General features: G+C 54.2%; 8 protein-coding genes across 8 annotated transcripts; 3 read left to right on the forward strand and 5 right to left on the reverse strand.

The window, feature by feature from the left end:
- Positions 1-1891: 1891 nt before the first annotated feature.
- On the forward strand, positions 1892-5180 carry SPSK_06940 (uncharacterized protein; the record flags this gene model as incomplete). Its single annotated transcript, XM_016733610.1, has 2 exons — positions 1892-2284; positions 2430-5180. The coding sequence occupies 2 exons, from the start codon at positions 1892-1894 to the stop codon at positions 5178-5180; spliced, it is 3144 nt and encodes a 1047-aa protein (XP_016591374.1).
- A 1637-nt stretch (positions 5181-6817) lies between these two features.
- SPSK_07420 (Acyl-CoA-dependent ceramide synthase) lies at positions 6818-8408 on the reverse strand (the record flags this gene model as incomplete). Its single annotated transcript, XM_016734083.1, has 3 exons — positions 6818-7279; positions 7348-8118; positions 8184-8408. 3 exons carry the CDS (start codon positions 8406-8408, stop codon positions 6818-6820), a joined length of 1458 nt encoding a protein of 485 aa, XP_016591375.1.
- A 2729-nt stretch (positions 8409-11137) lies between these two features.
- SPSK_07109 (uncharacterized protein) lies at positions 11138-13486 on the reverse strand (the record flags this gene model as incomplete). The annotated part of the gene is made up of 1 exon (XM_016733777.1): positions 11138-13486. The coding sequence occupies one exon, from the start codon at positions 13484-13486 to the stop codon at positions 11138-11140; it is 2349 nt and encodes a 782-aa protein (XP_016591376.1).
- A 2260-nt stretch (positions 13487-15746) lies between these two features.
- On the reverse strand, positions 15747-16016 carry SPSK_08192 (uncharacterized protein; the record flags this gene model as incomplete). The annotated part of the gene is made up of 1 exon (XM_016734830.1): positions 15747-16016. One exon carries the CDS (start codon positions 16014-16016, stop codon positions 15747-15749), a length of 270 nt encoding a protein of 89 aa, XP_016591377.1.
- Positions 16017-16176: 160 nt separating this feature from the next.
- Positions 16177-17658, forward strand: SPSK_07479 (uncharacterized protein; the record flags this gene model as incomplete). Its single annotated transcript, XM_016734141.1, has 1 exon — positions 16177-17658. The coding sequence occupies one exon, from the start codon at positions 16177-16179 to the stop codon at positions 17656-17658; it is 1482 nt and encodes a 493-aa protein (XP_016591378.1).
- Positions 17659-17933: 275 nt separating this feature from the next.
- Positions 17934-20987, reverse strand: SPSK_06974 (stress activated map kinase interacting; the record flags this gene model as incomplete). The annotated part of the gene is made up of 2 exons (XM_016733644.1): positions 17934-20874; positions 20965-20987. 2 exons carry the CDS (start codon positions 20985-20987, stop codon positions 17934-17936), a joined length of 2964 nt encoding a protein of 987 aa, XP_016591379.1.
- Positions 20988-21715: 728 nt separating this feature from the next.
- Positions 21716-23074, forward strand: SPSK_07542 (uncharacterized protein; the record flags this gene model as incomplete). The annotated part of the gene is made up of 1 exon (XM_016734202.1): positions 21716-23074. The coding sequence occupies one exon, from the start codon at positions 21716-21718 to the stop codon at positions 23072-23074; it is 1359 nt and encodes a 452-aa protein (XP_016591380.1).
- A 191-nt stretch (positions 23075-23265) lies between these two features.
- On the reverse strand, positions 23266-25667 carry SPSK_11029 (uncharacterized protein; the record flags this gene model as incomplete). Its single annotated transcript, XM_016737249.1, has 2 exons — positions 23266-24781; positions 24847-25667. 2 exons carry the CDS (start codon positions 25665-25667, stop codon positions 23266-23268), a joined length of 2337 nt encoding a protein of 778 aa, XP_016591381.1.
- Positions 25668-27906: the final 2239 nt, after the last annotated feature.

A 27906-nucleotide genomic window follows, 5' to 3' on the forward strand; every position in this document is an offset into this window, starting at 1 on the left:
TCGTTCATTCTATTTTATCGATTTTTGGCTCGGCAGCTGATGTTTTGTGTGATTTGTGCCATGAAATGCTCTGCGCTGCAAGTATTTGCTTTTTTTAACCTATTTCTTTCTGTACATTTCCCTCTCGCCTCTCGTCATCCCACAAACAATTCTCCCTGCATACATTCATGTTGGTTCATTGGGTAGAACAGTATTCTCTGTTGGCGACCGTTCGGCGTGCACTCAAAGTGAAGAAAAACAACCCCAACGGGTGATTATTTCTGGACATTTGGGAGCCTCAGGCCGAGTTTCATTTTGATTTGAAGCATGCTGGTCGTTCTTGCCTTTTTGACTGGCTTCGTTCCTATTAGTCTGCTTCGCGGTCGCACTTTCCTTTTCTTATTTTATTCCGCTCCTTCCTCTCTTGCCTCATTTGACCTCACCCCTCCTCTTCTCTCCTTGCTCACCGTGTTTTTCTCTACCTTCCGTCTCTGCCTCAGATTTTGCTTCTCCCTCCTCCTACACAGTTTTTTTTTCTTTTCTTTTCATTCTTCTTTTTACCTTCTCAGTCTGAAGTCGACACGTTGAGTATTTCACGATCACACCCTTTAGCCAAAACGTCTACCGCTTCGTCTCGAGCGTATCGTGAGGATCTCTCGCATTATAAGGCCCCACGTCGGTCAGAACCTTTATTGCTGCTCCTAACTACATGACCTCGTCGCGTCGTCTACCGTTTATTTGCTCTCCATTCTCCTCAACCCGGCTTCCAATATTTCTATTGTAAGCTCACTTTCTCAATTGTTTTCTCTCGCACGGTGAACGAGTTCGCTATTTCCCCCCTAAACCGTACCTATGAGCCCACTTCACTGCGCAAAGTACCTATCGGATTAGATTCTAACACAATATTCTGCCAGTTGAGCCAGCCTTGTTCGACGTGTAGGACCTGCAGGCATTACCTCCGCTTTGCGCTGCATAAACGTCGTCTTCGTTGGATTACTTTGCAATATACGCAAATACACACACAAACACAACACACACACACACACACACACACACAGCCCAGCAGTGCCTCAACGTTCTTTCCACAAGGCCGCGCTAGCTTAGGACCTAGACCGTAAAGCCGCGCTTCAAAAGGGTCTGGTGTCTTGCCCTGCTGTCTCGGTCTCCATCGTGCTAAATCACATTGTTTACACGAGCTAGGCCTAGACAAGGTCTTTTTAAAGAAAGTGGGTTTTGCCACTACTGGTCCGTCACCTGCCCCACCCAGTCGACCAGCAAGCCAATTCCTGAGGAGAGGGAGCGAGAACTCGATGGATTTTTCTGAATACCTTTGTCTCTTCTAACCTCGCGTCTTTACTTCCAGGTGTCGTCCCACCTATTGCCACTCCTGGACCGACAAGAGCTGTAGGAGAGACAGTCTCGTGGTAAAGGTGCTTGCCGCCTTTTTATATTTCTATTCTTTTGCCGTTTGTTTTCCGCCTTCTTGCACTTCGTCTTGCCTCGTGCAGACTTCCAATCGCTTCACTCCGTCCTCGTGTTTCTCGTCTCCTTCCTCTCCGCCCTCCTCCCTCCTCCCTCACCTTGGCCCCTCGTCTCCCGGTACTCTCGCTTTTGCGTCTGCACTTGTCTCTCCGCGTCCCTTACCGTCACCGTTCGGAGGGCTGCGTGACAATGCACTGTCCGGCATCGTCTCCGACTCTTTCTTAATACCAACGAGCACCTCGACGAGGATCTACTGGGCGAGGTTAGAACACGATATACCCACACTTTTACCTTCGCCTCGCAGCCTTTACATTAGGCGAGCTGTTGCGTCGTGTATAAGCTAACAGTTTACCTTCTCATCTAGATCCCGGAGATCTATCACAACGTGCCAGTCGGTCTCTTTACCCCAGCGCGCCGACTTTACGATACCATGGCCCCGTCTACGGCCCGGTCTTGGCCGGAGGCCATCGTATATGGCATTGAGCTTTGGTACGGGGTTTTTCTCCTCGTAGTCTTTGTTATTCTCATTGCTCTCTACAGCATTTTCGATTCACGTCGTGCCGCACAACTTGTCCAGCCTGTAACAACCGGCCCTGGTGGCCGCCCTCTTCCACTTACTCGTCGACGTTCGCAAGAGTCTGGAACTGTCACCTTCACACCCACTCCTGAAATCAATACAACAGCCAAGCGCGTCTATGGATATGGATATGGCTTCTTTGTCCTCTCGTTTGTTGCAAACTTTGCCAGCGTGGTCTTGCACGCTGTGTACGCAACCAAGAACCCCGAGATCAAGTTTGGTTGGTGGTGCGGTGAAGAGACATCTGTATGTTTGCCTCTTCTCAGTCCATGTTTCCGAACAAGTGCAAGCCATCTTGCTACGCAATCCCCTGTCTTTGCGTAACCAGATGCGCGAGGCTATAATTTACGACTTATTTCGGTCTTGGAGCTGACTTCTTTTCCATTTATAGGTTTACTATATTTCTGGCCTTTTTATGCACCTTTACGCATTAATATACCTTGTCGAAGGCGACCTGATACCGAATCAACCTGTCATTATTTTCTGGGCCACCACACTCGCTGTCGAGGTTACCATATTTACGTTTAATATCATTCGCCTGAGAGGGTACCACCAAGTCCTACGCAGCATTGTTCTCGATGTATGGACAGTCGCATACGGACCTGATAAATGGGACTACGTCGACATTTCGATCGGAGGTTTTCGGTTGTTCGTCCTTGCTTTCCTTCTTGGTGTTAATATTTCTATCAACTATTCGCGAAACGCCGTCCGGGAAAAGGTGGAAGATGACAACTTACCGCCAGCGACTGAGGTTGATCATACGGACGAGTCGACGCCGCTTTTGAGAAATGGGAGCGCGGAGAGCGTATCATACAATACCACTCGTTCTCGTGCAACAAACGGCACTGCTCACGGCTCGGGAAACGACGTTGAGAACGGCTCTGCTAAGTACGTTAACGGGGCGACGAAAGGGAAATCTGCCGGCTCAGTCAACGGATCTGCCAACGGCTCGACACCAGAACTGACCGAGAGCAACGCGCCGGTAACCGATTCAGCATCAGACGGCCACGCTCGCCCCAATGAGGCTGAAGAGACCGCGTTCTACCGACCTCGAAAGCTTCCACACAAGACCTGGTGGGAATACTTGACAAGTTATTCGTTGTTCTTTCCATACCTCTGGCCTAGGGACTCACCAAAGCTGAAGCTTGTCGTCGTCGTGTGCTTCCTGATCCTTGTTGTTCAGCGGATTGTGAACTTCTTGGTTCCTAATCAAATTGGTCACATTACCGATGCCTTCGAAGCCGGCACAGGGTTGCCTTGGATTGAGATTTTGATCTTCATCTTTTACAAGGTTTTGCAAGGGCAGTCTGGTGTGCTCGGATCGGCCCGTGCTCTACTTTGGATCCCGGTTTCCCAGTATTCATACTTGGCACTTACCACGGCAGCATTCGAGCATGTTCACTCGCTTTCCCTGGACTTCCACCTCGGCAAACGCACCGGTGAAGTGCTTTCTGCGCTCAACAAAGGCGCCGCCATCAACTCTTTTCTGGAGCAGGTTACCTTTCAGGTGTTTCCTATGCTTATCGATCTTTTGGTCGCAGTCATTTACTTCCTGCTTCGGTTTGGGGCTATCTACGCGACCATTGCGGCTGTTATCACGGTGTTCTACCTTCACATGACCGTGAAAATGGCTTCTACCCGTGCCGACTTACGACGTGACATGGTGAATGCTGACAGAGAAGAGGAGGCCGTGAAGAACGACTCGATCATGAGCTACGAAACGGTTAAATATTTCAACGCGGAGGCCTTTGAATTCAACCGCTACCGGAAGGCCATCCGCAGTTTCCAAGCTGCTGAAGCAAAAGTGACATGGGGAATGAACAACATGAACATCTGCCAAGCACTTGTCTTCATGTGTGGCATTCTAATCATGCTTATGGTTGCTGCTGTCGAGGTCACACAAGGCATGAGATCTATCGGTGATTTTGTTGTCATGATCACTTACCTAGGCCAGCTTCAAGGGCCACTCCAATTTTTCGGCTCATTTTATCGAACCGTTCAACAGGCTATGATTTCAGGAGAACGTCTTTTGGAACTTTTCAAAATCCAACCGACGGTCGTCGATTTGCCCGATGTGAAGCCACTTACTGAATGCCGCGGCCACATTCGTTGGTCAAACGTGCAGTTCTCCTATCTTCAAGAGCGGACCGCCCTACATAATCTCTCTCTTGTTTGCTCACCAGGAACAACGACTGCATTTGTTGGTGAATCTGGCGGCGGTAAATCAACAATATTCCGTCTCATGTTCCGTTACTACAATTGCGACGACGGTACCATCGAAATCGATGGCCACGATGTTAAAGACCTTACTATTGACTCCGTTCGGCGTCATATTGGTGTTGTTCCTCAAGATACCATACTTTTCAACGAAACGATCATGTACAACCTGAAGTATGCGAACCCTGGCGTGTCTGATGAAGAGGTCTACGAAGCTTGCCGGGCCGCGAGCATCCACGATCGAATCCTCTCATTTGTCAACGGCTATGACACGAAAGTTGGTGATCGTGGCACGCGTTTGAGCGGTGGTGAGAAACAGCGTGTCGCCATCGCACGCACGATTCTAAAGAACCCCAAAATCATTATGCTTGATGAAGCAACGTCCGCTCTGGACAGCGAGACTGAGCAACAAATCCAAGCAAAACTCATCCGTGGTGGAAGCCTCGGTCAAGATCGCACTCTCTTAATCATTGCGTATGTTATGCCACCTATCATCACCTTTCCAGTCTGCGACCTTGCTAATCTGTTTTTCATTTTTAGCCACCGGTTGTCAACTATTACACATGCCGACCAGATTATCGTCCTTCATGCTGGCGCGATAATCGAAAGGGGTACACACAACGAGCTTCTTGCAATGAAGGGAAGATATGCTTCTATGTGGGAAAGCCAGTCCCAGGCCGAACAGGCTGCGGTGGCAGCACGCAACGCTACCGCTCACGCAAAGAAGCTGCTCCGCAAAGCTCACATTGGCAACAGTACGGGCCATACGCGAGGGTCAGAGGAGAACACAGACGGGTACGCTAGCCTCACATCATCTACTATACTAGGTGCCGCTGGGACGGCAACTCCTCGGCAAGAAAGCGTTGAGAATGCCGACGAATCGTCAGATGACGGCCGGCAGCAACAGCCTTGTAAAACAAAATAATGGCCTTCAACAAAGCACCCGACGAGCCCAAAGCGATCCCTTCATGATTTTATTCTGTCTGTTTTGAAAGGGCACGGAGTTTTTATGACGTTCCTCATTGGTCTAACGTTTCGTTTGAATTTGGTCCATTTGCGGTTTTTCTATTTGGGAATTTTTTCTCGTTTTCCCCTTCGTTCTTTGTCTCTTTACTTGTTTCTTCTTCCCTCTGTCAGTGTTTCATACTGAGTCGGGTGTTTTTTTATTGTCGTTTTGACGAATCGCATGTTGACGCTTCGGTTTTGCGTCTTCTATTTCATCTCCTGCTCGTCTATCTTGACGGAGGTTGCGTTATGACTTTCTATTTCACTTTCCTCCCATTCATATATACCCAAGTATCTAAGAAAACTGCACAAAGCGCATACCTTTGCTGACCTTGCTTCTTGTGCCACTCCCTAATCTCAGTACTCTACAGGCGGGTAGTCTCGTTCTTAATATCCAGTCTTCTTTTTTATGATTGTTGTTTTTCGAATCATTTGTTTTTAATAATGTTGTTCGTTTGACTTCTTACTTCTCGTTATTTCTCTCTCGAGGCTTGCTATATTTCTTACGTCTTCCCTGACTTTAAAACTCCCGCACTCCTCCTTCATGAAGAGACTAGATGGACCATGGCGGAGCGTGGCAACACGTTGCGTGGCGTTCTTCAGGCGGTCAAGAATTGGGGACATGGTTAATGACCCTCTGTGATAGGATTGGACGGCGGCCAAGGGCAACATATTTTCTAATACATGATATAAAAGGACGGGGCCATCAGCAAGGAAGGCAAACAAAAATGGACGGGGCAGGGAGGACGGAGGATCGAGGACCTGGCGAGTCGAGGATTGGCCGCTAAAGGGTTAATCACTTTTTTTCGTGTTTTTCGTTTTTACTACCATAGCAAATATTTACCTTTTGCCATTAAACACTTTCGTCGATGTTAAGATCATTTTGTTCAGAATGTGGCATATCGTATGGGTGTGTTCGTTTCAATTAAAATTATTACAAGGATGTAAAAAAATGCAGGCTAAGTACATATGAGCAACAAAAAGGAAGAGCATTAAAAATAAAAGTAAGTATATAAGGTGGTGTAAGGTGCGGAAATGAAAGGAAGCAAAAGTTAGACCCAGGCAACAGAAAACGAAAAAGATGATGGGCAAAATGGGCGAGGAAAGGTAGAAAAAACCGGGGACACAGGTCCCAGCCTCTCCAACACCCGTTCGTTACTTTTCAAGGTTCATCATGCAAGGGCAAAGGGAACTTGTTGTAGAAGCGAACATAAGAAAAGAGAGAAAGGTAGGAAGCCCCAAAACACATCCAGGAAATGGGGCCTGAGTACTTCAAAGGTTGTACTAGACAATGTTTACACCATTCAACCACGCTTAGGAAGAGGTAACCCTCCATTCCCCAGGCCAATGGCCGAATACGAAACACAAAACCCCGTGTCCGGAAGAAACGCCAGAATGCAATGCCATCTCTCAAAGAGAGACTAAGAGACAAAAATCAAAGCAACAAAGAAGAGGAAGGAAACAGAAACCAACGACGAAACGGTCCTGTGAGGGCGATCGCCTGCTTGTGAATCGTATTTCTAGCTTTTAAACGTTCAAAGCTTCTTTGGTTGATCTTTACTGCCCGACTCGGTTTCTCTTGGCTGGCTTGCCGTTGGCGGCAACGGTGCCATTTCCGTTGGACAGCTGGGTGGCGAGCAGAGACGCCGCGTCGTCAACGACGGCAAGATCTTTGGCAGCCTCGTCGACCTCGGTGTCGTCCTCTCCATCACTGCGATCGTCCTTGGCAACGTTATGGACAACGAAACGATAGGCGATCCGAATAATGAAGAAGAGCCAAAAGATGTTGAGCGCCTGAAGCGCGGAAAGCAACCCACACGTGATCACAAAGGCAAGCGGGCACTTAAATTGCTCGCCGGCCCAGTCCAGTTCATAGGGTCCAACAGTCTTGAACTCGGTGAAGAGGCTGTAGATGATGCGCAAGTTGAGGTAGTGGCGGAGGTAAATCCACACGCACATAAACAAAAAGTAGAAGGGCCCCATGAAGGGACCGTCAATGTAGTTGAGCGACTTGGAGGTCTGCAAACTGTCAGCGGCCGAAAAGACGCAGCACCAAAAAAAATAGTGTAGGAGGAATGTAAACTTACAGCCAGAAAGAAGTCGCTGATATCATGGGTGATGTAGACGGCGAGGCCAATGTAGGTAAAATGGAAGCGGTAGCTCAGGGCAATCAGAGAGAGCGAAACAATATGGTGGCCGACGAGTTCCTTGAAGTCCTTGCGGGGCTTCTCCATGCCGAGCAGCAGCACAATGGCCTGCTGGGACCAGTACGAGGCCTGAAACAGGTAGTAGAACTTGAAGTAGGCCTCGTGGGTCCAGTGCGGCGAGTTCTCGTACATGCCGCGGGTGTTGAAGAACCACACAGGGGTGCGGGACATGACGAAGACACCGGCCGGGCCGAGAATGCCAAAGTACAGCGCCGTGTACATCTGCTCCATGAACCGTGCCTGTTTGGAACGGGAGCGAAGACCAAAGTACCGGGCAAGGGGGCGGAGGAGCTCCTGCATGATGAGCTCCCGCGTGAAGGACAGGACAACCGTGTAGAACGCGACAAAGGCAATGTCCCAGAGGCCCTTTCCGTATTGTGCGGGGGTACCAGGGGCGGCGTCGGGTGCCAATGGCAGCTTGTACGAGAGGAATATGAAGTGGTGCAACGGGTTGGCCTCGGTCGGGTAGGCCGCGTAGCCGGCGAGCATGAAGAGAAGAAGAGCCAGGGGCAGCGCCCACGTGTGACGCACGGTATACTGCTTGACGCGGCGGGCCAGCGAACGGGCCTTACGCCGTTTTGACACGCGCCTGTCCCGGGAGAGGTCCTGTTTCTGCAGCGGAAACCTTGGGTTAGCCGACGCGTGCGGGAACTGTGGGATTGGGCCGAGCCCATCCGGTTTCGAAATGCTCATCAAGGCGCTCAGGTCCAACTCACCTTGCCATTGGCAGCCGAGGGATCGACGCCGTTCAAATGGGCCAGGCTGGTAGCCAGGTTGCCATGGCTGCCTCCGGACTGCTTTCTGCGGTGGGCAACGTTGCCGTTGCCGTTAGCAAGCGATCCTGATGCTGCGGCGCCGTTGCTCTGTGTCGTAAACGACGAATCGGCATCGACATTTAAGAGCGGAAACGGCTCCTTGGCGGACGAGGATGGGGGAGCCATGATCGGTGTATCTATGGGCGGATCAAAGGAAACGGAGGCGATGGTCGAGGCTTCTCAATTGTTCTCCCTCTTGATGTTTAAACGTCGTTTCTAGCAAGCAACAGAAGCGTGATAACAATGTTCGAGATAACAAGGTTCGAGATGACTGAAACGGCTAGGTCGTCCAAAAAAGGGTGAATTGATCGTTGTCGTTGGAATGGAATAGGGACGTCGACTGCTGGTTGATCGATAGCACGGCTGAGGAATGCCGCAAGTGACGGGGCCGCCGTTTAAATATGGATGCTCGTCGATGGATTCTCCACGTGGGGCGTGTCGATTTGGGATGCGACGAGGCGCGACGAGTTGCGACGAGGTTGGATGAAGATGATGAGTGGGATACCGTTGTCAAGGCAAGTGGGCGTTGGCAGGGCGAGATAAGGGATCGGGAGGAGGGGAACGAAAAGTAAAATAAAAAAGTAAGGAGCGGACGGTGGTTTGGGTGCCAAAAAGTCGTCGATGGGGGGAGGCGGAGGGGAGTCGATTAGGGGATGAGAAAAATCTACGCGCGACAAAAGAAAAATAGGGATGATCACCCTTTGGTGGATCTAGTCGCAACGCCTGGCGTGGTCGCGGTTGAGGAAGGAGCAGGCGCGGCTAGGGAAAGAGCAAGCCGCGGCGTCGAAAAGGAAGCGCAATGGAGCGCAACGTAAACCAAAGAAAGGGGCTACGGCGTGCAATCGAAGAATGAGAGACTGGGGCAGTCGCAGTGGGAGTCGAGGGAGTCGAGGGAACCGAAGGAAATAAAGTTTTTGTTCTCCCGTCGTGCGTCGCGAAGGGGTCTAGTCACGAGCTTCGCGTTTTGGACTCGACTTTTTTTCGACTTTTTTTCAGTGTCTCTTGCCTTCCATGTCCTCCTCCCCACCTTTCCCTTTTGGGGCCACTTTCTTACCGCTCCTGTCGCCCCCTTTTTTGTTTCGCTGGCCTCTCACTCATCATATTTCTTTGCCAGGGCCATTTAGTTTGGCCTGAAAGGTTTTGAACCACTAATAGTGGCCTCCGCCAAAGCATTTGCCCCAGGGTCTAAAGTGCCGAGAGTGCTTAATTATTACTTCCAGACAGTCTCACCCCAGTCACCAGAACGGTCAAATTGTGGTCCACAAGCGGCCTGGCACTAGTGTTCATCTGTTTCGTCAAAAGGGGCCAGGCAAGTCTGAGTGACAAAATGCCTTTCAGAAAGATTTTTTCCCTTGTGACAACAGCCGCGGACTCTGAGGACGTCGCGGGTTGCGTCGCGCCTTCCGGCTCCCGGGGGCAAAAAGGGCAAGCCAAAAACAAGTCTTGCAGCCGGAAGCTACGGGCTTGGCTTTTTTATGGCAGGAATTGGACAATTAGGGCAACCGCAGCCGCCGAAACTAGGGCGCGCCGTCGTTGCCACCCGGAGGCGTCACAGGGCGGAAACAACATCAATTTTTCTTATCGGTACGCTGCCAGTGCCTGCCCCCGTGGTAAAACAGCACTTACAGTGGCTTCCGCGCGCCGCGCTCTCTGCCGCAACGACGGCGGCATCTGTGTTATCTAACCGCAAGCCAGCCGCCGTGGGAGGTGGATCGATTGGCCCTTCAAATCTTGTCACGAAGCAAATAAAGTAAATAATACAGAGCAAATGCAAGGAAAGTCACAGAATGCAAGAACGGTCTTGGCATAGAAACGGCGTTTCCGACACTGGAATTGTAGGTGACCACGGGGCATGCCTCGTCTTTTCCTTTCGTACCCTTCTTAAGTCCACCGACAGCTTCCAAGTGATTTGACGACACCCTCCAAGTCGCTTTTTTTCATGCAAGATGTCAGGCGGGCAGGTTTGCACAGCTGACAGGTCCAAGTGCCCGGCAGCATCGGCTTTCCGTGTCGCACAAAAGCCAAGACTTCGAGGCAGCCTTTGACTTTCTCTTTTTTTTACAGTCTCCAAATGGCTACATGCCGACGACTCGCCCTGCATCCCACGATGGAAAACATGGCTGGACCTTGTGGACATGTATCGGACCTGCTTACGTGATGTACAGCAAGGATTCGGCTCCCAATAGGTGCACACATGTGTGCACCTATTGGGAGCCCAAGGACTCGAAATGAAAGTCGTCATAATATAATTCATGCTAGTATATACGCCATGCCCATAATCGCGACCGCAAGAGAAGAAAACAGAAGATCAAACGATCGATGAACCCTATGAAAGCAGGGGTAAAACAAAACAAAATGCCAAAATGTGAAAGTGTTCTTCGCCAGCATGCCCGGAAAACAAAGGAATAAAACAAATCGCTATCCCGCCATTTGGGTATCACGGCCGCCCCAACAGTCTGAATGTTTTTGCCGTACTTTGTCGTAGACGGTCGAAAAAGAAACCCATCTATACCCCAGACGAAGAGCATTAACATTAAAAGACAAAGCCTCCTCCATGAAAACTCCTTTTTCTTGCAACCCGCAACAACTATTTTGTGTGAGCTCACGATCGTGGTCTATCGTGGGTAGATGAAGAAGCAGCAACCCAGCCGGTCCGTGACAGTGAAGCTGCAACAGCTGATGGCCCGTTGCGCAACGAAAGACCCTGACGTGTTGCTTCTGCCTGCGGCGCCGGAACCTAGGGAGAAATAACCAAAGGCATTGAAAAAATGGAGCATGGTCGCGGGAATGACAGTGCTGTCAAGGGCGAGTCCTGGCTGTCGTTATTGTTGCCGTTGCGTGGCTGCTGGGGTGCATCAAGACGGCGGTAGTCTTGGTGGTGTTGCTGATTGGTGCTCGTGCTGCTGCTGCTGCTGCTGCAGCGAGCCCGTTTCTTCTTCTTCCAGGACCCGGGTAAGTATGGCGCCCTGCCGCTGCGGCGCCGGAATGACCATCACAGGCAGCCCGGTTGTGTCGACGGTCGGGCGAATTCTTTCGCGCAGCTTCTCAGCTTGTGTCACCGCAAACTCTTCCAGTCGAGCACGGATATCCCACCGACCGCCTTCCTCATGTTGCAAGCGGTCCTCGTCGAGAGACGGCGACGCGCCGCTGAGGGCCTGGCTGAATGTCGACCGTGACGCTTCGCCATCGTCCCGACCTGATGCTGCACCGCGCCGGAACGGTAGCGCCTGCGCCAACGATCGCCAGCGTTTGGCACCGTGTCCAGCCGCAGCAGTCTCTGCATCGTCCGATGCCGAATGATTGCCATCCCGTGGTGGCGGCGATGCGGACGCAAAAGCGCTGGCACTCTCACTTTGCAAGCTCATAACGGACATTGTCGTCCTTGGAGGCTGGCCGTGACCAGACGAGCTCGTCGTACTGGTGCTATTGCTGCGGGACAAGAGGATTGGTGCTGCTTGATGGTGGTTGCCCATGGCTGAGCTTGGGTTGCTGTCTGTCACAGTGTGGTACCGCATGACGTATACAGTGCTATCGGCACTGGCAGTCTCGGTCCGACTCACTGGCGTAACAGCCGGTGGTGGACGTGCAGGCCAGAGTGGTGGCTGAAGTCGTCGTGCAACTCCTGTTGCGCCGCCGCCAGCTGTTGCATCTGCGTCGTCGGATCCGGCATTGCCGCCGGGTATACTGGTCAGTTCGCCCAACACGGTGTCTTGTTGCGTCGTGACGGCCTCTGGATCTTTTGTCCATGGTCGCTTGCGGTGCCGATTTGCGAATGTCGACATAAATGGCCATATCCGGACAGCGGACCGAACCGTTTTGTCAGCACCAGCGCCATCCTGGCCCGTCGCAGCATCGTCATCGCCGTCCTCGCTGCCGTCCTTGGGATCCTTGGGGTCCTTGGGATTTTTCCCGCCATGTTTGGGGCTCTTTTGCCGTTTGCGGGGCCATGAAAAGTCTGAGGGCATGATGTCCAGCATCTCGTCGCCGTCAAATACCTCGCGCCCGAGAATGCCGTCCTTCTTCTCCTCGCGTTCGAGCGCTTCTATGCGCTCCACCCACTCCCACACAATCACACTAGCGGCGGCGGCCCCTACCCACAAGACGTAGTCGCCCCAACCAGTAAAGTCTGGTTTGCAAATGTCAAGAACGAAGAAAACAATGGGCACGAGAATGGCCAGTAGTGACAACGCAGCTACAAGGCAGATGTTGCGCATGCGTGGATGGTAATACGCATAGCGTTTCTTCATGAGGGAATAGTAGATGACCCATGCGGCATAAAGCACGCCAAGGGCCAGCTCGAAGAGATAGCTGAGAGCAGGTATCGCATCGGTAAAGGAGTGGGTCGTGCCGGCATACAGAAAGCTGTTGAGGCAATCGAAGACGACGTCGAGGGTGATGAGAGAAAAGGCCGTCCATTTGATAATGACCTTTTCTCTTTGACGCGGAAAGAGGCGAATCAACGTTTGTGCCTGGGCGAGCCACAGGAAGGTGTTGGAGATGATGCGAATCACCTTTAACTGCGTGCCGCCGAGAACTTCGTCCTGCATCTCCTTGGCGTTTTGGATGCCCCAGGAGTACTGGCTCTCGGCGACACGGAATGTGTCGGCCGTGGCAATGGTGAGCGAGATGGCCACGGTCAGGGCAGCCACCTTCTGCAGCCACGGACGGCCACCAATGTTCTTGCCGCCGGAGCCACCGTTGGTGAACCCGCGTCGACCAAGAACGACAACGCCGCCGTCCAGGAAGGATCGCGGCGTGATAAAGAGCATGATGACGAGTGTGTACGCAATGACGGTTGTCGAAGCCAGTGCATAACACTGCGGGAAAGACGAAGCATAAAACGGATCGCGAAAATCAGAGTACTGAGGCGTTGAGCTGGACGTCTCGTCAATGTTGACGCCTGTGATGTTGGAGTTGTCGGTTGTTAGACTGCTCGTTGATGTCAAATCAGAGGGGTTTGCATTCGCTGTGCCGGCACCCGTGTCGGCGATAATGTTGGGTGTGTCAGAAGGCAGGCATGTTGGCTTGTATGCAGCGGCCGCAGTGAGGGTGACCGGATCGGCGCCGGGTATGTACAGAATGCCGCCTGCTGGTAGGTTGAGCGCCTGGCAGTTGTATTTTGCGGAAGCCGCGGTGGGCTTGGCAGCGGTGCCGACCGCCGCCGTAATGATCGACGGCGACACCATGATGTCACGAACATCCATGGCGGTGCTAGACTCCGTCCACAGTGGCGGCCATCCAAAGGCGCAGGGCCAAGAGGTGAAGAAGGGACCGTTGCAACCAGTTTCCTCTCCGTAGAGACAACAATCCGCCGGGGCCTATGATTCGGTCGCCATGAAGTGGGCTGTGAAAAGGGATATGTGGCCGTGTGCGCTTCGAAGACAGATACACGGGGTAAGGATGCAGCACCCCAATCGGTCGAATCCGAGGCGCAGCACGGGCTGCGTACACGAAATCCTTTGTGTCTGACGTCGTGGTCGCGTAGGTCGTCGTGCTGTGGTGTTTGAGGGCCACAGTAAATTTCCGTACGCCGACACCTTCTTGCCACTGCTCTGGTAGCCCAATCTCGTTCTTGTTGTGCCTGTCGCGATTGTCGAGGTTGATTCCAAATCGTTGCGTGACACACAAAATCGCTCGCTCGGTAGTCGACCTATTTGCCTGGTAATGGTAATTCGCAAGGCTTGACCCACATGCCCGCTGTCGTCGTTCCTATCGATGCGTTCAAAAAGCCGTCTTCAGTCGATGAATTGACGGCCGGTGACGATTGCGTGGCTCGGCGGCGTGGAACGCGCAGTCCAAAAGGGGAGTGTCTCTCCAGTTGAGTCTGGGGGCTGGGCGCCGAGAAAAGAATCGCAGGTACGTGGCGTTGTTTGCAGATGACTGGTACAGACGCCCGGGAGCAAAGGAACGTCGAGGATCGGAGTATAAAGAGGGAGAGAACACAAATAAAAGAACGGAGTCAGAATCGAGGAAGAAGAAATCGGGAGAGGAGAGAAGCAGCGATCAAACCACGGTGAGAATGTGAGTACGACAACTGTGGATTGAGGAGAAGGAGGAGCGGGAAGGAAGGAAGGGGGCGTCGTCAGGCCCGTTGTGAGCAGGAAGGCACATTCGACGGTAGCAGACAGTCCCGCGTACCGCAGTAGGGAAGAATGTAGTATAGAAGTACGGGCAGGGCAAGAGGACGCTTTTGCAGGTGGGTCGCTCTTTCCTACAGCCCTCTGTCTCTGGGTGGCGCTGCGTTAATCGTCTCGAATGTGTTTGAAACTGTGCTGGACAAAGCAAAATTTGGTGGATCTGGGAGCCGGGCACAGGCCCTGGCTGGTTCCAACAGGGCACAATTCCTCCCCTCCCGCCCGAAATTGGCTCGGGAAAGGGGTTCTGGCTGGCGCCTGGACTGGAAAAATTGACAGCCCCGCCCGAGGAAGCGACGGACAAAGGGTGGAAAAGGTAAGTACAAACTAGGGGAAGAAGCATCCACTAGGCGCCGCTAAAATGTTAAAAGCGCCTATATACAGTGCGCATAGTGTCTGGGATGCATTGGTCAAATATGTCCTCTCTGCCTCTGTGCGGACCACTTTGCCTTGCATTTGTATACACACAAAGTAGAAGAGAGTGCCAATAAGAAATAAAGCACTCCGAAAAGGATACAACTCACTCGGGGAGCCAGAGTCCGGTCCCCAGTCCTTGGATAGGGCGTGGGAGTGCCTCCTCCCGCCTTCTCTTGACTATGTCAATTTAAAGAAGGGTTCCGGCAAGCGGATGAACAGGAATCGACGGTAAATGTACGGAGTACACGTAATTAATACTTTAGTACGGTCTCCTGAAGCTGGTCTTGAATACCGACAACAAACGGCTATCAGGCACGAGGGACAAAGGTCGTATTCGCGTCGTGCACAGTATCTGTTAGTACAGTGTACAGCATGTATTCGCACCGTATTGTTTTGGCGTGAAGTTAGGTTTCGTTTTAGTGGCTGAGAGTGTCCTGTTGTGGCGGTCCCATGTTCTTTTCCAGGCTTATCTGCCATACGAAATACGCTGGAGCCAGACGAAATAGCACCAACTTTCCGTTGTTCCGTCATCCTTTGCGCAGATCGACTCTCCAGCTCCTCGAATGCTACCACGACTTTGGTTCGCTCCCCGCTCCCTTGATTTCGCTCTCTGTGCCCAGTTCCGCTCTCTTAACTCAGTCGTAGAAAACCTATGCCACAATTTCTCAAGCTGGTTGGCCGCTCAGGTACCAGAGCGTGGTAAAGAGGGGTAATCGCGTCTCTTGCCAACCCGCCCGAAATGCTTGTGTTGCTTCCCCGACGTCTTCCATCTTCAGACTAGAATAATGTTGCGGGGATATGGAGCGTAATGTTGATGCCAAGGAGCTGGAAGAGGAAGGAGGAATGGCTAAGCATTCTTATCTGCAGGAATACAATGGGGAACATGGACGATATACCTGCCGTCTTTTATTTTTCAGACCCTTCCCTGCAGGGAAGCAGCAACACGCCTGAACGTTGTCATATTTGTATTACGGCTCACCTGGTAGTCGTTCTTGCCGCTTTGGACCACGTCTTCTTCATCCCTCTGGTTCTTGGTCGCTTGCTTGTTTGTTTTTTGATTGAATCCGGTGAACAAACTCGACGTGAACATGGAAACTCGAGAACTCGTCCCCGGGTCATGTTCTGGGCACGTGGAGGGAAGTTGGTGGCGTCCCAACTCACTGGGCGCACTAACGCTGGCCATGGCAAACGACAGCCACCGATAAGCGATAAGGCTGGTGCAGGCAACATTCGCGTCATTGGCAAAACTACGTCGTACGGCATGCGACACACACACCTTGACTTCTCAACAGTGGACACTCGTTTTTCCTGGTAGTTCGTCGGGCCCTTTTTGTTTCTTCGTGATGGGCGAGCCCGACGAGTCCGCCCGGGCGCCGATGCGGGCGCACATTTTGGCGTCCATCAACCCTTTTATGAGCAACTCGGCAAATGGGGACGACCACCGAACGGATCACAAGAGACGGCCAGGACGACGACGACGAACGTATTCGTCAGAGAGGGCCCACAGCGGCGCGGACGAGAACGCGGAGGCCGCTGAGGCTGGCGGCGGTGACCACCTACGGCCGCGTACCTCCAAGATGCGGTTCAAATCGAAGCGACCGCAGGAGAGGGTCGGCGACGACGACGACAGCCGTCGGACGCGATACAGAAGCCGAGACTACGAGACAGACAGCGACAGAGGTCGCGACACTGTCATTGACCGAGATACGAAACGGAGTGGATACAGCAGCAGATTGGGCGTTGGTGATGATGCAACCCTCAAAGAATGCCTGCAAGACTCCACACACCACGAGGTCCGTTCGAAGGAAGAGGGCAGCTCACGGCGCCGCCACCATCGCCGCCGTCGGCATCACCACGGCCGACACCATATGCGGACAGAACGGTCTCTTAGTCGATCCAGGTCACGGTCCCCTGCGTCGGCGGACGGTCGTAGGGACAAGAAACGGCATCACCGCAGATCGAGGCGCGACGACAATGGACGTGAACAAGAAGAGGAAGACCCGTACGCCGATCCACCCCTCGACCCGGACGCCGCTTTCCGTCAGTCCCTCTTTGACGCCATGGCCGACGACGAGGGTGCCGCCTACTGGGAGGCTGTGTACGGCCAGCCCGTGCACGAATACGCCGAAGAGGCCAAGGCATACCAACAGCCGGCTGGCAGTGGAGGCAGCACGGCAGACCCGGACGGCTTGTCTGCAATGAATGACGACGAATATGCCGACTATGTCCGCCGCCGGATGTGGGAGCGTTCAGACGAGGGCCGGCGCGAGACACGCGAGCAGCAGAAAAAGCAGCAAGCGGCAGCTGCGGCAGCCGAGAAGGAGCGCATACGTGCAAAGCAGCGCGCGTTCGAGCAAGACCGGCGACACTGGGACGAGGTCGAGCGCAGCTTGCGGCGTGGTGAGGCGCGGAAGAAGAGGCGGTTGTGGCAGGACCGGTGGCAGACATACACGTCTGCATGGTCGACCTGGGAGGCCAGCCCGTCGCCTGGTACCATCCCCTGGCCGGTGGAGAGGGATAAGGCGCCAGACACGGATGGCAAAGGCCAAGAAGAAGCGTTTGCGAAGGAGGTCCGCGCCTTCTTTACGGGCGGACCACAGGACGGTGCCCATTACGACGACGACGACGACGACGACGACGAGAAGCTCGCGCCCACGACAGAGAAGAGTTTGCTGGCTCGGCTGCGCGATGAGCGCGTTCGCTGGCATCCAGACAAGATGCAGCAGAGACTGGGCGGCAGAGTGGATGCGATGGTAATGCGCGACATTACAGCCATCTTCCAGGTCGTCGACCGGCTTTGGAGTGAGCTGCGGGAGAAGAAGTAGGACGCCAGTTGGGCTGTGGTCCCTGTACTTGGATTGAGCGTGCCTTTCACATATTTGATACCCTCTGCGCAGCATGCGCAGTTTCTTTCGTTATTTACTTTTTCTTTTCAACAATTCATTTGACTTGCAAGCCACATCCTTCGCAAGATAAGACAATCATCATGTGGTCCGTCCCATAACGCCTAGATGGTATCTTGATGATGCACCACGTAAATCAAAATACACCAAAAAGAAAAAAAAAAAAGAACACAACGCGCAGCCAATTTTGCTCCCATTTACGTATCCCGGTACGGCGACATGGCCTTTTTCAGCTCGCCGACAATCTCCGTGGCCTCGTCGGCCGACTTGGCCTCAAAGTCGTACCGCTTGCTCTCCGTCGCCTTGTAGACGATGAGCTTAAAGTGCGTCGGGTGCCGCAGCGACACCTTGCAGCCCACCACGTTGCTAAAGTGCACCGTCGTCATCTTGCCGTGGCTGCTGGTGCCGCCGAGGTTGTTGGCAGCGTGCGATATATGCACGTACTCGCCGTCAATGGTCAGCACGCGCTCGCTGGAGCCCATAATCTTGAGGCCCTGGCGCCGCCACACCGTGTATTTCTTGTAGTTGGCGTCGCTGACCTGGTCGAGTCCGCCGTTGCCAGCAACGGGTCCAAGGACGCCCGCCCGCAGCGCTTCACGCGCAAGCGGGTGCGAGCCGGGGGTTGTGCCCGCCGCTTTGCGGAAGCGTCGCGACGCGGCCGCGGCCGCAGACGACGAGCCCCCCAAGCCGACGGCCGAGCCGCCAAGACCGTCGGAGGACAGCTTCGGCGACCCTCCGCTGCCGGGCGAATACCCGCCTCCCGCACCAGGCGTTTCCGAGGCAAAACGCTTTCGACAGAGGTCCAAGTCGGACACATTGCCAATAGACGCGACGGCACGGTCTGTCAGCACAACGACGCCCGAACCGGGAAGTTTGAGTATGTGGTTGGCCTTGTCAAGGCGGCGCCGCTTGCAGACCAAATCGAGCACCTCTTCGAGATACGTGTCCGTCGTCACATCGACAGTTACCATCTGACCTGGAGCCGCATCGATTGAGTGGATGTGTACACGAAGCAGCTTCTTGCGGCCGCGGGCCAAATTGGGGGCCGCGGTGGTCGCAGGCACATCGGCGTGGTTCACATCGGCTCGGAACATGGTCGTCAGAATCGGATTTCTTCGCGGCTGGTCCAGCGGCACAAACTGCTTGTCTCGAAGGTTAATGGCGCTCAGGAGCTGTGACGGCGGTTTGGGTTGTTGTTGATGGTCTCGGAGAACTGCAGACGACACGGCGCCCGGCTGCGGCGTCATATTCCGAGGTGTGCGTTCACCGTCCTCGTCGAGAGGCGCGCCGCCAGCAGCGTCCTTGTCCTCGGCGTCCGATGTCGTCTCCTCGGTCGGCTGCGGCGTTGCGACCTGGTTGTTGGCAAACTCGGATGCCGAAGCCTCGACAAGGCCAAAGTCGTCGTACACTTTGGAGTTGGAGCGGAAGCGCATGCCTTTGCTGTTGTTGGCCGTCGTAAAGGACACGAGCGCCTTGGTGCGCTCGAGCGGCGGGAAATCGTCGTCGACCTCGCCGCCCTCCTCCACCATGCGCAGCGTCCACCAGTTAATGTTGAGGCGGTTGGCTGGTAGCGGAGGCTCACGCTTTTCTTCAATGTACCGCCACAGACTCAGGCCAATCAGATCGGCCACTGTGACGGCCCGTTCGTTGCTGTTTTCCTGGTGAACGAACTGTCGGATAGCCACCTCGAATGGCTTCGAAGGCTGCTTCGACGAGGGCACATAGATGCGCACCATGATGGGGTTCTGCTCGCCCTGGCCAGATAGAGTCGCAAAGCGGTCAAAGGGCATGGAGGATGTCGTTTTGGACTTGAGAGCCGCGGTCAACAGACTCCGTGGCGGCACCATGCTCACGGGGCGGATGGCGCTCATGGGCCGAGGCGGTGGCAGGTCACCGATGGGCAGATGCGGAGCGGGGTGCACGGACCGACGGACAGTCGACGTGCGTGTGAATTCCCGTGGCGGCGTGCCGACAATGGGCCCGTCGTTGGGCGGTGGCTGTGGGTTGAGGGGATTCTCGCCGACAGACTGCAGGATGGAGGCCGAGTCAATGCTACCGCCAAACGTCGACGACATGTCCGAGTTGTCCGAGTCGTCGCTGGGTTGGAGATGCTCAAGTTCACGTTCCTCTTCGAGCAGGTCGCTCTCTTGTCGTTTAATGCCTAGAGACGAGCCGTTGTCCGCTACGGCGCCGCCGCTCGCCGAGCTGCCACCGAGACTCCCGCTCCGGGCTTTGTTGAGAGCCGTGTTGCTGCCACTGGACGCCTGTAGGCGCGACGAAGCAGCTTTGGCACGAGCACTGCCCCGACTCGATGCGTGCTCGCGCTCGCGCTCACGCTCCCGGTCGCGCTGTTGGTGGAAGCCGGACGCGTCGAACTCGCTCTCGGACGACAACTCACTGCTCGTGACCGTGTCACGCCGAGCATGCTCCTTGACGACCTCGAGCGCCGATTGCGAGCCTCGTCGTGGCGGCCCACCTCGTCCCGGCGAGGCTGTCCCCGCCGCTCCTCCTGTCGTTGCGGCGGCCGCGGACACAGCCGCTGTTGCAGCGGCAGTGGCCGTGGACATGGGCCCGATGGGTGGATTCCGCAGGTTCGACGATTGCAGCGGCGATGAGCCGGACCGGTGGCGGATGGGCATCTTGGCAAACTTTATTTGCTGGGCCGCGCGTTGGTCGGTGCTGCCATCGTCGTCGCTCTCGTCGCTCAGATCACTGCTGTCCTCGTCCTCGTCGAGCTGCTCACGCCGCCGCCGCCGTTTTGTTGCGGCCGCGACTGGCCCCATTGTATCTGGCCCACCACCGCCGCCGCCGCCACTGATGACGCTCCCTGCGCCGCCGTTCCGACCGCCTCGGCCACCGCCCATACCGTTTCCACCACCCCCGAGGATACCACCGCCCTCGTTGGGCTCATCTTCGAGTGTGAAACCGAGCGTCCGCGGTGCGCGAAAGTATTCAGAGGCGACAGCAGTGGGGATCGGCGGTGAGTGGGTGCGCTTTATGAGGCCGGCGTTGGCGCGCCATCCTGCTGCTTTGAACGGAGCCGAGTTCACAATGGTTTCGTTGAGGATGATGAGGCGCTCGCCCACACCGTCGGCGACTTCATTTAGGTAGGCGGTGCGCAGCTGGTAGGACACGAGGCTGCAAGAAGAAAGAGAGTGAGCAACGGAGCGGATAGGGGGAGCCAGAAAGATAAAGAGACGCCATGTTCACAAGGAGCCCAGCACGTACTCGCCAACTTGAAGAACGGACATTGCGACGAGTGCGGGGATATGATTCGGTAGCACACCGATTCAATCGAGCACAGATGCGGTCCCTGGTCGTCGCAGTTTTGTGTCTGTATATGGTCGTAAAATATCCAGCATTGGCTCAAAGATATCGTTAAAAGGAAAAAGCAAAGAGAAGAAAAAGGAAAAGGCAGTTCGGTTGCCTGGGCCGTCAGTTTACTGTCGTATCGCAAATCGTGGTATATACTCCGCATATATATATAAAACAAATCAAGAACGATAAGTCGAAACGCCTGCCGAGTGTTGGAGATGGCCAGCCATCACCAGGAGGTGGAGGAGAGGGAGGTCGGCAGGGGGTCGGTGTGCAGAGTCCGTCGTGGTGCGATGGTGAAAGCGATGATGATGAAAGGAAAGCAGGAGTTTGGTTGAGATGCGAGCTGCTGGAAGCACGGTCAGTACTTCTTTCTGTAAGGGAGACCAGTGCTGCGGGGCCTGTAGGCAGATAAAGCACGTGCATTACTTACAGCGTTGGTGCAGCACCATTTTTAGTGAACTTTTGCGGAACTACAGTGACCGACGATACGCTAGACGCTGATGTACGTAAGGTTTAGGGGCACTATCGATTGCGATGCTCTTTTTGTCCAAGATCCACACTCGCAGCCTTGCATTTTACGACGACCCTTCGGCCACTTCGACTATCCCAACCCCTCATACGATAGCCACACACAAACGACAGCCGACATCATCGACACAAGATGGGCCTTGTCGACTACGACTCCGACGGATCGGGGTCCTCGGACGGAGAGGCTGCCGCAGCGCCAACAAAGTCGACGACGGCAAACGGTGGCAAGAAACCGTTCCAGAAGCTCGTCGACCGCGCCAACTCGGGCAAGATCCTGGTGAACCTCCCGTCGACAGCCGCTCCCAAGGGCGGCGATGCACAAGACAGTGACGACGTCAATGACCGGCCGGCAAAACGCGCCAAAATCGGTGCTGGCGGCAGTCGGTTTAGCGGCTTCGGCTCGTTTCTACCACCACCCAAGAAGACAGGTGCTGTTGCCACACCTGCAGCGACGGCGTCCAAGCCAGAATCTTCCTCGGCCGCCTCTCCGCCCTCCTCTTCCTCCTCCTCTTCCCTCTCTTCAACTGCAAGGCCGGGTGTCCACCTCAAGACGAGCTCCGAGGCAGCATTCAAACGACGCGACAACGGCGACGGAGATGCCTTTCCCACTAACGGTGACAATACACCGGCAGCGGCAACAAGCGACACTTCCTCTCTCTCTTCTAAAATGTCTCTGCCGCCACCAAAGGCACCCTCGATACCCAAGGACCAAAAGGCGGCCGAAGACGTTAAGCTTGTGGGCAACCCGCTCATGTTTATGCCACTGTCGGTGTCACGCAAGCCCGGCGCCAAGAATAAGAAGAAGCCGGCCGTGGCCGTTGGCGGTGTGAGTGCACCAACGTCAACGGGATTGACAAGGCACGTGTCCGTAGACGGAACCGCCAGCAGCAACACAGCACCAGCAGAAGCACCGCCACCAAAGAAGAAGAAGGTCTCGCTCTTCTCCCTGGGCGCCGACGATCAAGCCGAGGCGGAACGGGCGTCGGCAGCAGAGCGGGCAGCCGAAGAGGCGTCGGCAGCAGCCGAAGAGGCACCAGCAGACGACTACACAAGCACGTACCAAGTAGCGCCACCCGCGGGCTACGGCTATGACTACAGTGGTCACGACCCGTCGGCAGCCGCTGCAGGGACAGCAGCCGACCCAGCCGATCCAACCTCCGTCAATGCGTTTGCCAATAACATGCACTTGTCGGCCAAGGAGCGGCGCGAGCTGTTTGGCCGCACTGGGGCTGCGGCGGCGTCCGCACAGATTGCCGCGACATTTAACATGGACCATGAGTACCGGCACAATGAGGCGCTGCGACAGGCCGAAGAAGGCACCGGTGGTGGCCAGCAGCAGTCGCACAACCCTGTGCGTACTCTGATGCCCGGAAAACACAGCTTGCGGCAGCTGGTGAACCAGGTGCATTCGCAACAGGATGCGCTCGAGGAAACGTTTGCCAAGAACCGGCAAACGCAGCGCGAGTCCGGCGGCAAGTACGGATGGCGGTAAGCAAATAATACAGGCCAGCTCACTAGCAATAGTTGAGGTTGGCAGGACTTTTGGCGTCACTTCTTGTCGATGGACAAGCGTGGTATATAAAAGTATGCACAGTGCATAAATAACTTTCAAATGCAACGCTGGCTCGGATACAATTGAAGCCTCTAAGCCTTCTATGTACAGATACATACGATCTTCAAATATTAAAACGTTGTGACAGTCACTTGGCGCCCTGTCTGGTCGCCCATCAAGAAACCCCATTCGCTGCGCGTAATGGGCGAGATGTCGTCGTAATCCTTGGGTGGCTGAGGAGCTCCGGCAACGACAGGTGAAACAAGGATGGAGGCACGGGAGAAACGAGGAAGGTGGAAAGGGTCGATAGTATCCTCGGCAGGTGACAACAGAGCAGTCGAGTCTCCGACGTCCTGCAGCATCTCGCCGATGCTAGCGGCACCGAAGAAAATGCTCCCTCCGCCGTTCATGCGGGTATTGTTTATGGGACGGGCTGTGAGCTGCTCTTCTTCTTCCTCTTCTCCCTTGCCGTCCTTCGGGCTCTCGTTCGCGGTTGAGCTGATCGCTTTGGTTGTCTTGGTTAGGTTTGTGTCAAATGATGTTTGCAGCGTCAGCACAGGAAGCAGTTTGTTCGGTGACGACGGGACCTTGGCTGGGGAGGTGGCAAATGGGCGTGCTGATGCTGGGCGGAGGATGATCGGCGACGAAGGGCTACTTGTGCAGAATTCTGGGACCCTCGATTTAACCGCTCCCAAGACAGGCGACTCAGAGTCTTCAATGACCACGCTGAGCTCTTTGGGGCCGCGGGTGGTGCACAGGTCCTCATCATCTGACAAGATGGACAGCAGAGATGATGACAGTGACGGAAGCGACGACGCGGTAGTAGACGTCTCCGACAGCACGTCCGAGGCGTTGTCGTACTCATCTTCTCTAGTCTTGTCTTGGTCATTTCCTTCCTTTCCTTCCTCGCCATCCATCTTGCGGCGGAACCGGTTCCGGCGCTCGGCAGCAGAACCGAGAAGTGGCAGCAGCATGGGTGGGTCAGAGGATGAGATGTTGAGGAACGATGTCCATGTAAGGGATGGAGGGGTGGCCACTTTCTCTGCCGGGGCCGCTGTTGGTGTGGCTTGCTCCTCGTCAGCGTCTACTCCGCCGGTGGAACCAACACAATTCGTTTCCAGAGACAGCCGCGGTGGCTTGTCGGCGGTGGAAGGAACAGGAATAGGAACGGGTGTCGCTGCTGAGCTAACGACAACGGGCGGGCTCGAGCTCAGACCGTCGGCCTCAATACCGCACTCGAGCTCAGGCCCGCCGTACGCGCGACGGTACATGCGGTTGACGTCAGCCAAATGAGTCTCTGAGAAGCTGGAGAGTGTCGGGTATTGGCGAAGTAGCTCCCGTTTCGACAAGAGCTGCTGACGGCGGCACTGGGCTCCGCCGTGGTGCGCCTGTGCCAGGATGTAACGGCGCAGCTCGTCGACTGCATCCTCGAGGCGGTAGTGATCGCCCGTCTGGGCGTAGCTGCATAGAGCAGCCTTGAAGGTGTAGAGGTGGTCAAGGGAGCGTAAAACAAGGCTGGGTGTATCGCTCAGTGTTGAGGTCGTCGTTGTCACGAAAAGGACTTGGTTTTGCTCTCGTGAGCGCTGGACAAGATTGGGAGGCAGTCCGAGTGCCGAGGCATCAACCGACGGGGCGAGCCAGTTGGAGCTTTTCTTGTCAGGAATTGAGGTCATAGCAGCATGGGAGGTGGTCACAAAACTAGAAAGACTTACCCAAGATTAAATTTCCGTGCCGCCTTTTCCAGGGTGTGGCGCAGTACCCGCTTATGGGTCTGAGGTAGGTCATCAGCGTGGACCAGGCGGATGCCAAAGGATGACGGTGACGAAGAGGAGATTGACGAGCTGGCCGTAGAGTGTGTAGCCGGTGTTGCCGGGGTAGCCGGGGTGGCTGGAGTGGCCGGCGTTGCGGGAGTGGCCGGCGTAGACGGGACAGATGAGGCCGCAGACGCCGACGACAGTGTACGGACTGGTGAGAATGGCCATCGGCTAGAACGACCGCTATCGCCCCAGGCGCGGGAGTTGCTTGTGTAAGAGGAGGAAGAAGTGGAGGAGAGAGAGGCTGACGAAAGAGTCGGCGAGACTGCGGCTGGGGAAGACGCATTCAATGATGAGTATGATGAGGAGGCCGAGTGTGACGACGTCAGGCTGGGCAGTGTGTTGGACCGAACGAGGCTCTTGATGGCGGATGTGAATCGGAATGATCCCGAGGCTGCAGGGAGCGACGACGTCGAAGACGATGTAGTCGATGATAAAGACGACGTTGCTGACAAGGATGGTAAAGCGGGCAATGGACGAGCTTGGAGAGAGGCATCTACAGATGTATATGAAGTGGCCTCTGGCTGTGCAGGAATAGCTGTGGCATAAGGAAGCTGGTATTCCCGGCGAACAACGACGAGGTCAATGACCAAAGCTTTGCGAGCAAGCCGGCGGGCCGTGTACTCGAGAGCAGCGTCGAGGTGGGAGGGCAGACGGTGGGCATCAAGGACGGACTGGCCAGCCTCAAGAGGCGACGAGATGAGGTTCTTGAGAGGCATATCGGCGATTGGCTGGAGGGCGGTGAGTGTGTAAGAGGGTGGAGCAGGATGACAGAAGAGGACGATCAAGAGAAGACGATCAAGAGAAACAAGGACCAGATCTACTTCTTCAAATAACCTTTGTCCAGGAAAGAAACATGTCCAGAGGTAGATGTTTTTTTCAAGAATGGTTAGGCATCGTGAAGAAGTTAAAGACAATGGTGAAAATGAAGGGCACACGACAGAGTCAAAGATGTGACGTTGCTAATGTTTGTGCCTTGCAGGTAAAAACACTGGGGAGGAGAGAGGAAGAGACGAAGATCAAATAGAAACGAGAAGGGGGAGGAGTAAATAAATTGAGAAAGAAGAAATGAAACAAGGCCGACCTGAAACACGGCCCCACGAAACGAAAAGGAAGGAACGAGGGAAAAGGAAGGAACAAACGACGGCATGCCAAACCTCAAAATAGACTCTGCCATCACCGCGTGGGTGATAGCTCTCTGCAGCTACGGTTGCAGCTAGGGTAGCATTGCCGGGACAGCCCAAGCGGGCACATCGTCACTTGTGCTGCATGGGGTGTGATATGTTCTCTCGGGGGCAAAAAATAGAACACAAACACATGGAGATCCTCCAATCGGGACATGAAAATGCGGGTCAGAAACATGAAACAGCCTTACGAAGAAGGGAAACCGCGAGCGAGAAGATGAGGGGATTGGCCAAGGGAAAGAACAATGGTGGTCCCTCAAGTCTGGCCGCGCTAATCGAGGCCACAGCAGAAACAATAGACCCGAACCTGAGTTTCTGAAACGAGTCGGCCGATATTGAACGTGTATCTCTTTTCTTGATCTCGAAAATAGCAACAAAATAAACAAGGGTTGAAATAAAATTTGTCCTATTGCTGCCGTTCGATGGAGATAGATGTACATAGGACCAATTTCCAGAATTAGAAGGTACGTGTTGGCCTAGTACGGCCGCTCTTCTTTTCAGATGCCAAGATTATACAAAATTTATATTTACTTTGTTACTTACCTTCGTCGTCTATACTTCGTGGGAAACGAAGAAATAGACAAGAACAAACATAAATGGCAGTAGATGCATTGCATGTAAATGCTGCAATGCGTCGCGATCGCAGTCTTCTGAGGCGGCCACGGCAAAAACAGCACGGTCAACAAATGTCACCGCGTCTCTGAGCCAAAGTGAAGACATACAAAAACGGTATCGAAATTCACGCTATGTTCTGTGCCAAATTGACACTCAAGCCCAATGTTATGGATACACGGCCTTGCCGTTTTGTGTTTTTGTCCTCTGTCGTCGACAGTCTTCGCAAAGAGGGGATGGGTTGTGCATGACATCGTCGTGGGCGCGTAAATCGCTACACCTGATTGGCTGGCCGCCTCCTGGGCCCTTCCACTTTGAGCTGCCAATGGTCGCCTGCTAGTGGCCAACAGTCGACGCTTGGCCCGTGTGCCGTGCGGGTAGGCTGGTCTCTTTTTATTTTTAGATGTTGGCCTTTCGTTTCCATCACCCCCTCTTTTTCCTTCGGTGGCTGTTGGACGTGGGCCGCTCTGGCGGGACGAACCCACACTTGCCCCAGGTTGAACGTAATAAAACAGAAGCGGAAATGCACGACAGACGCAACCTCTCTTTTTATTTTTTGAAAAGCTTTTTGACAGCCAACTCCAAATGCAACGGGCCAATGACTGCCTTGTATTCTTCCTGAGCTCCCAGGCACCCCAGCTCTTGACGGATACCATGCAGGTGACGAGATGGAAGGCGCTTACCGAGGACAACAACTCAGTAAATAACAACTGTGCCGTCTATGAGAGTTTTGAAATAGTAACTGGGAGCGGGTGAGGTGACGCAAATACCTTTCGTGGAGAGTGCAGTGATGTGACGACACATCTGCGTCCCTGTTAAGAATTCAGTCCCATCACAGCCATCTGTTGAGAAGCTATTTCGGGATTCCTAAGTCTATTTTCGGACTATGCTCATGATTCTCTGACAAGGACCGTGAAACAATAGCCGACTATTCATTTGTGCAAATAACAAACCAGATATCACGAACCAACCAACTTGCTTGTGACCTATTCTAAGAATGAGACTTCTACCTTACATTATGTTTTTAGAAAAAATAAAATTAAAAACACAAGGCCATGACATGGCGTAGTGTGACCTGAAATCCAGGAACAGAGGCCGGAAGAGACAAACTCAGCTTGCTGGTTTTGTCTTGGTTTTTTTGACTTGCCAGTTCTGCCGTTTT

The sequence above is a fragment of the Sporothrix schenckii genome, assembly GCF_000961545.1.
Source record: "Sporothrix schenckii 1099-18 chromosome Unknown Cont41, whole genome shotgun sequence".
Taxonomy (NCBI): Eukaryota; Fungi; Ascomycota; class Sordariomycetes; order Ophiostomatales; family Ophiostomataceae; genus Sporothrix; species Sporothrix schenckii.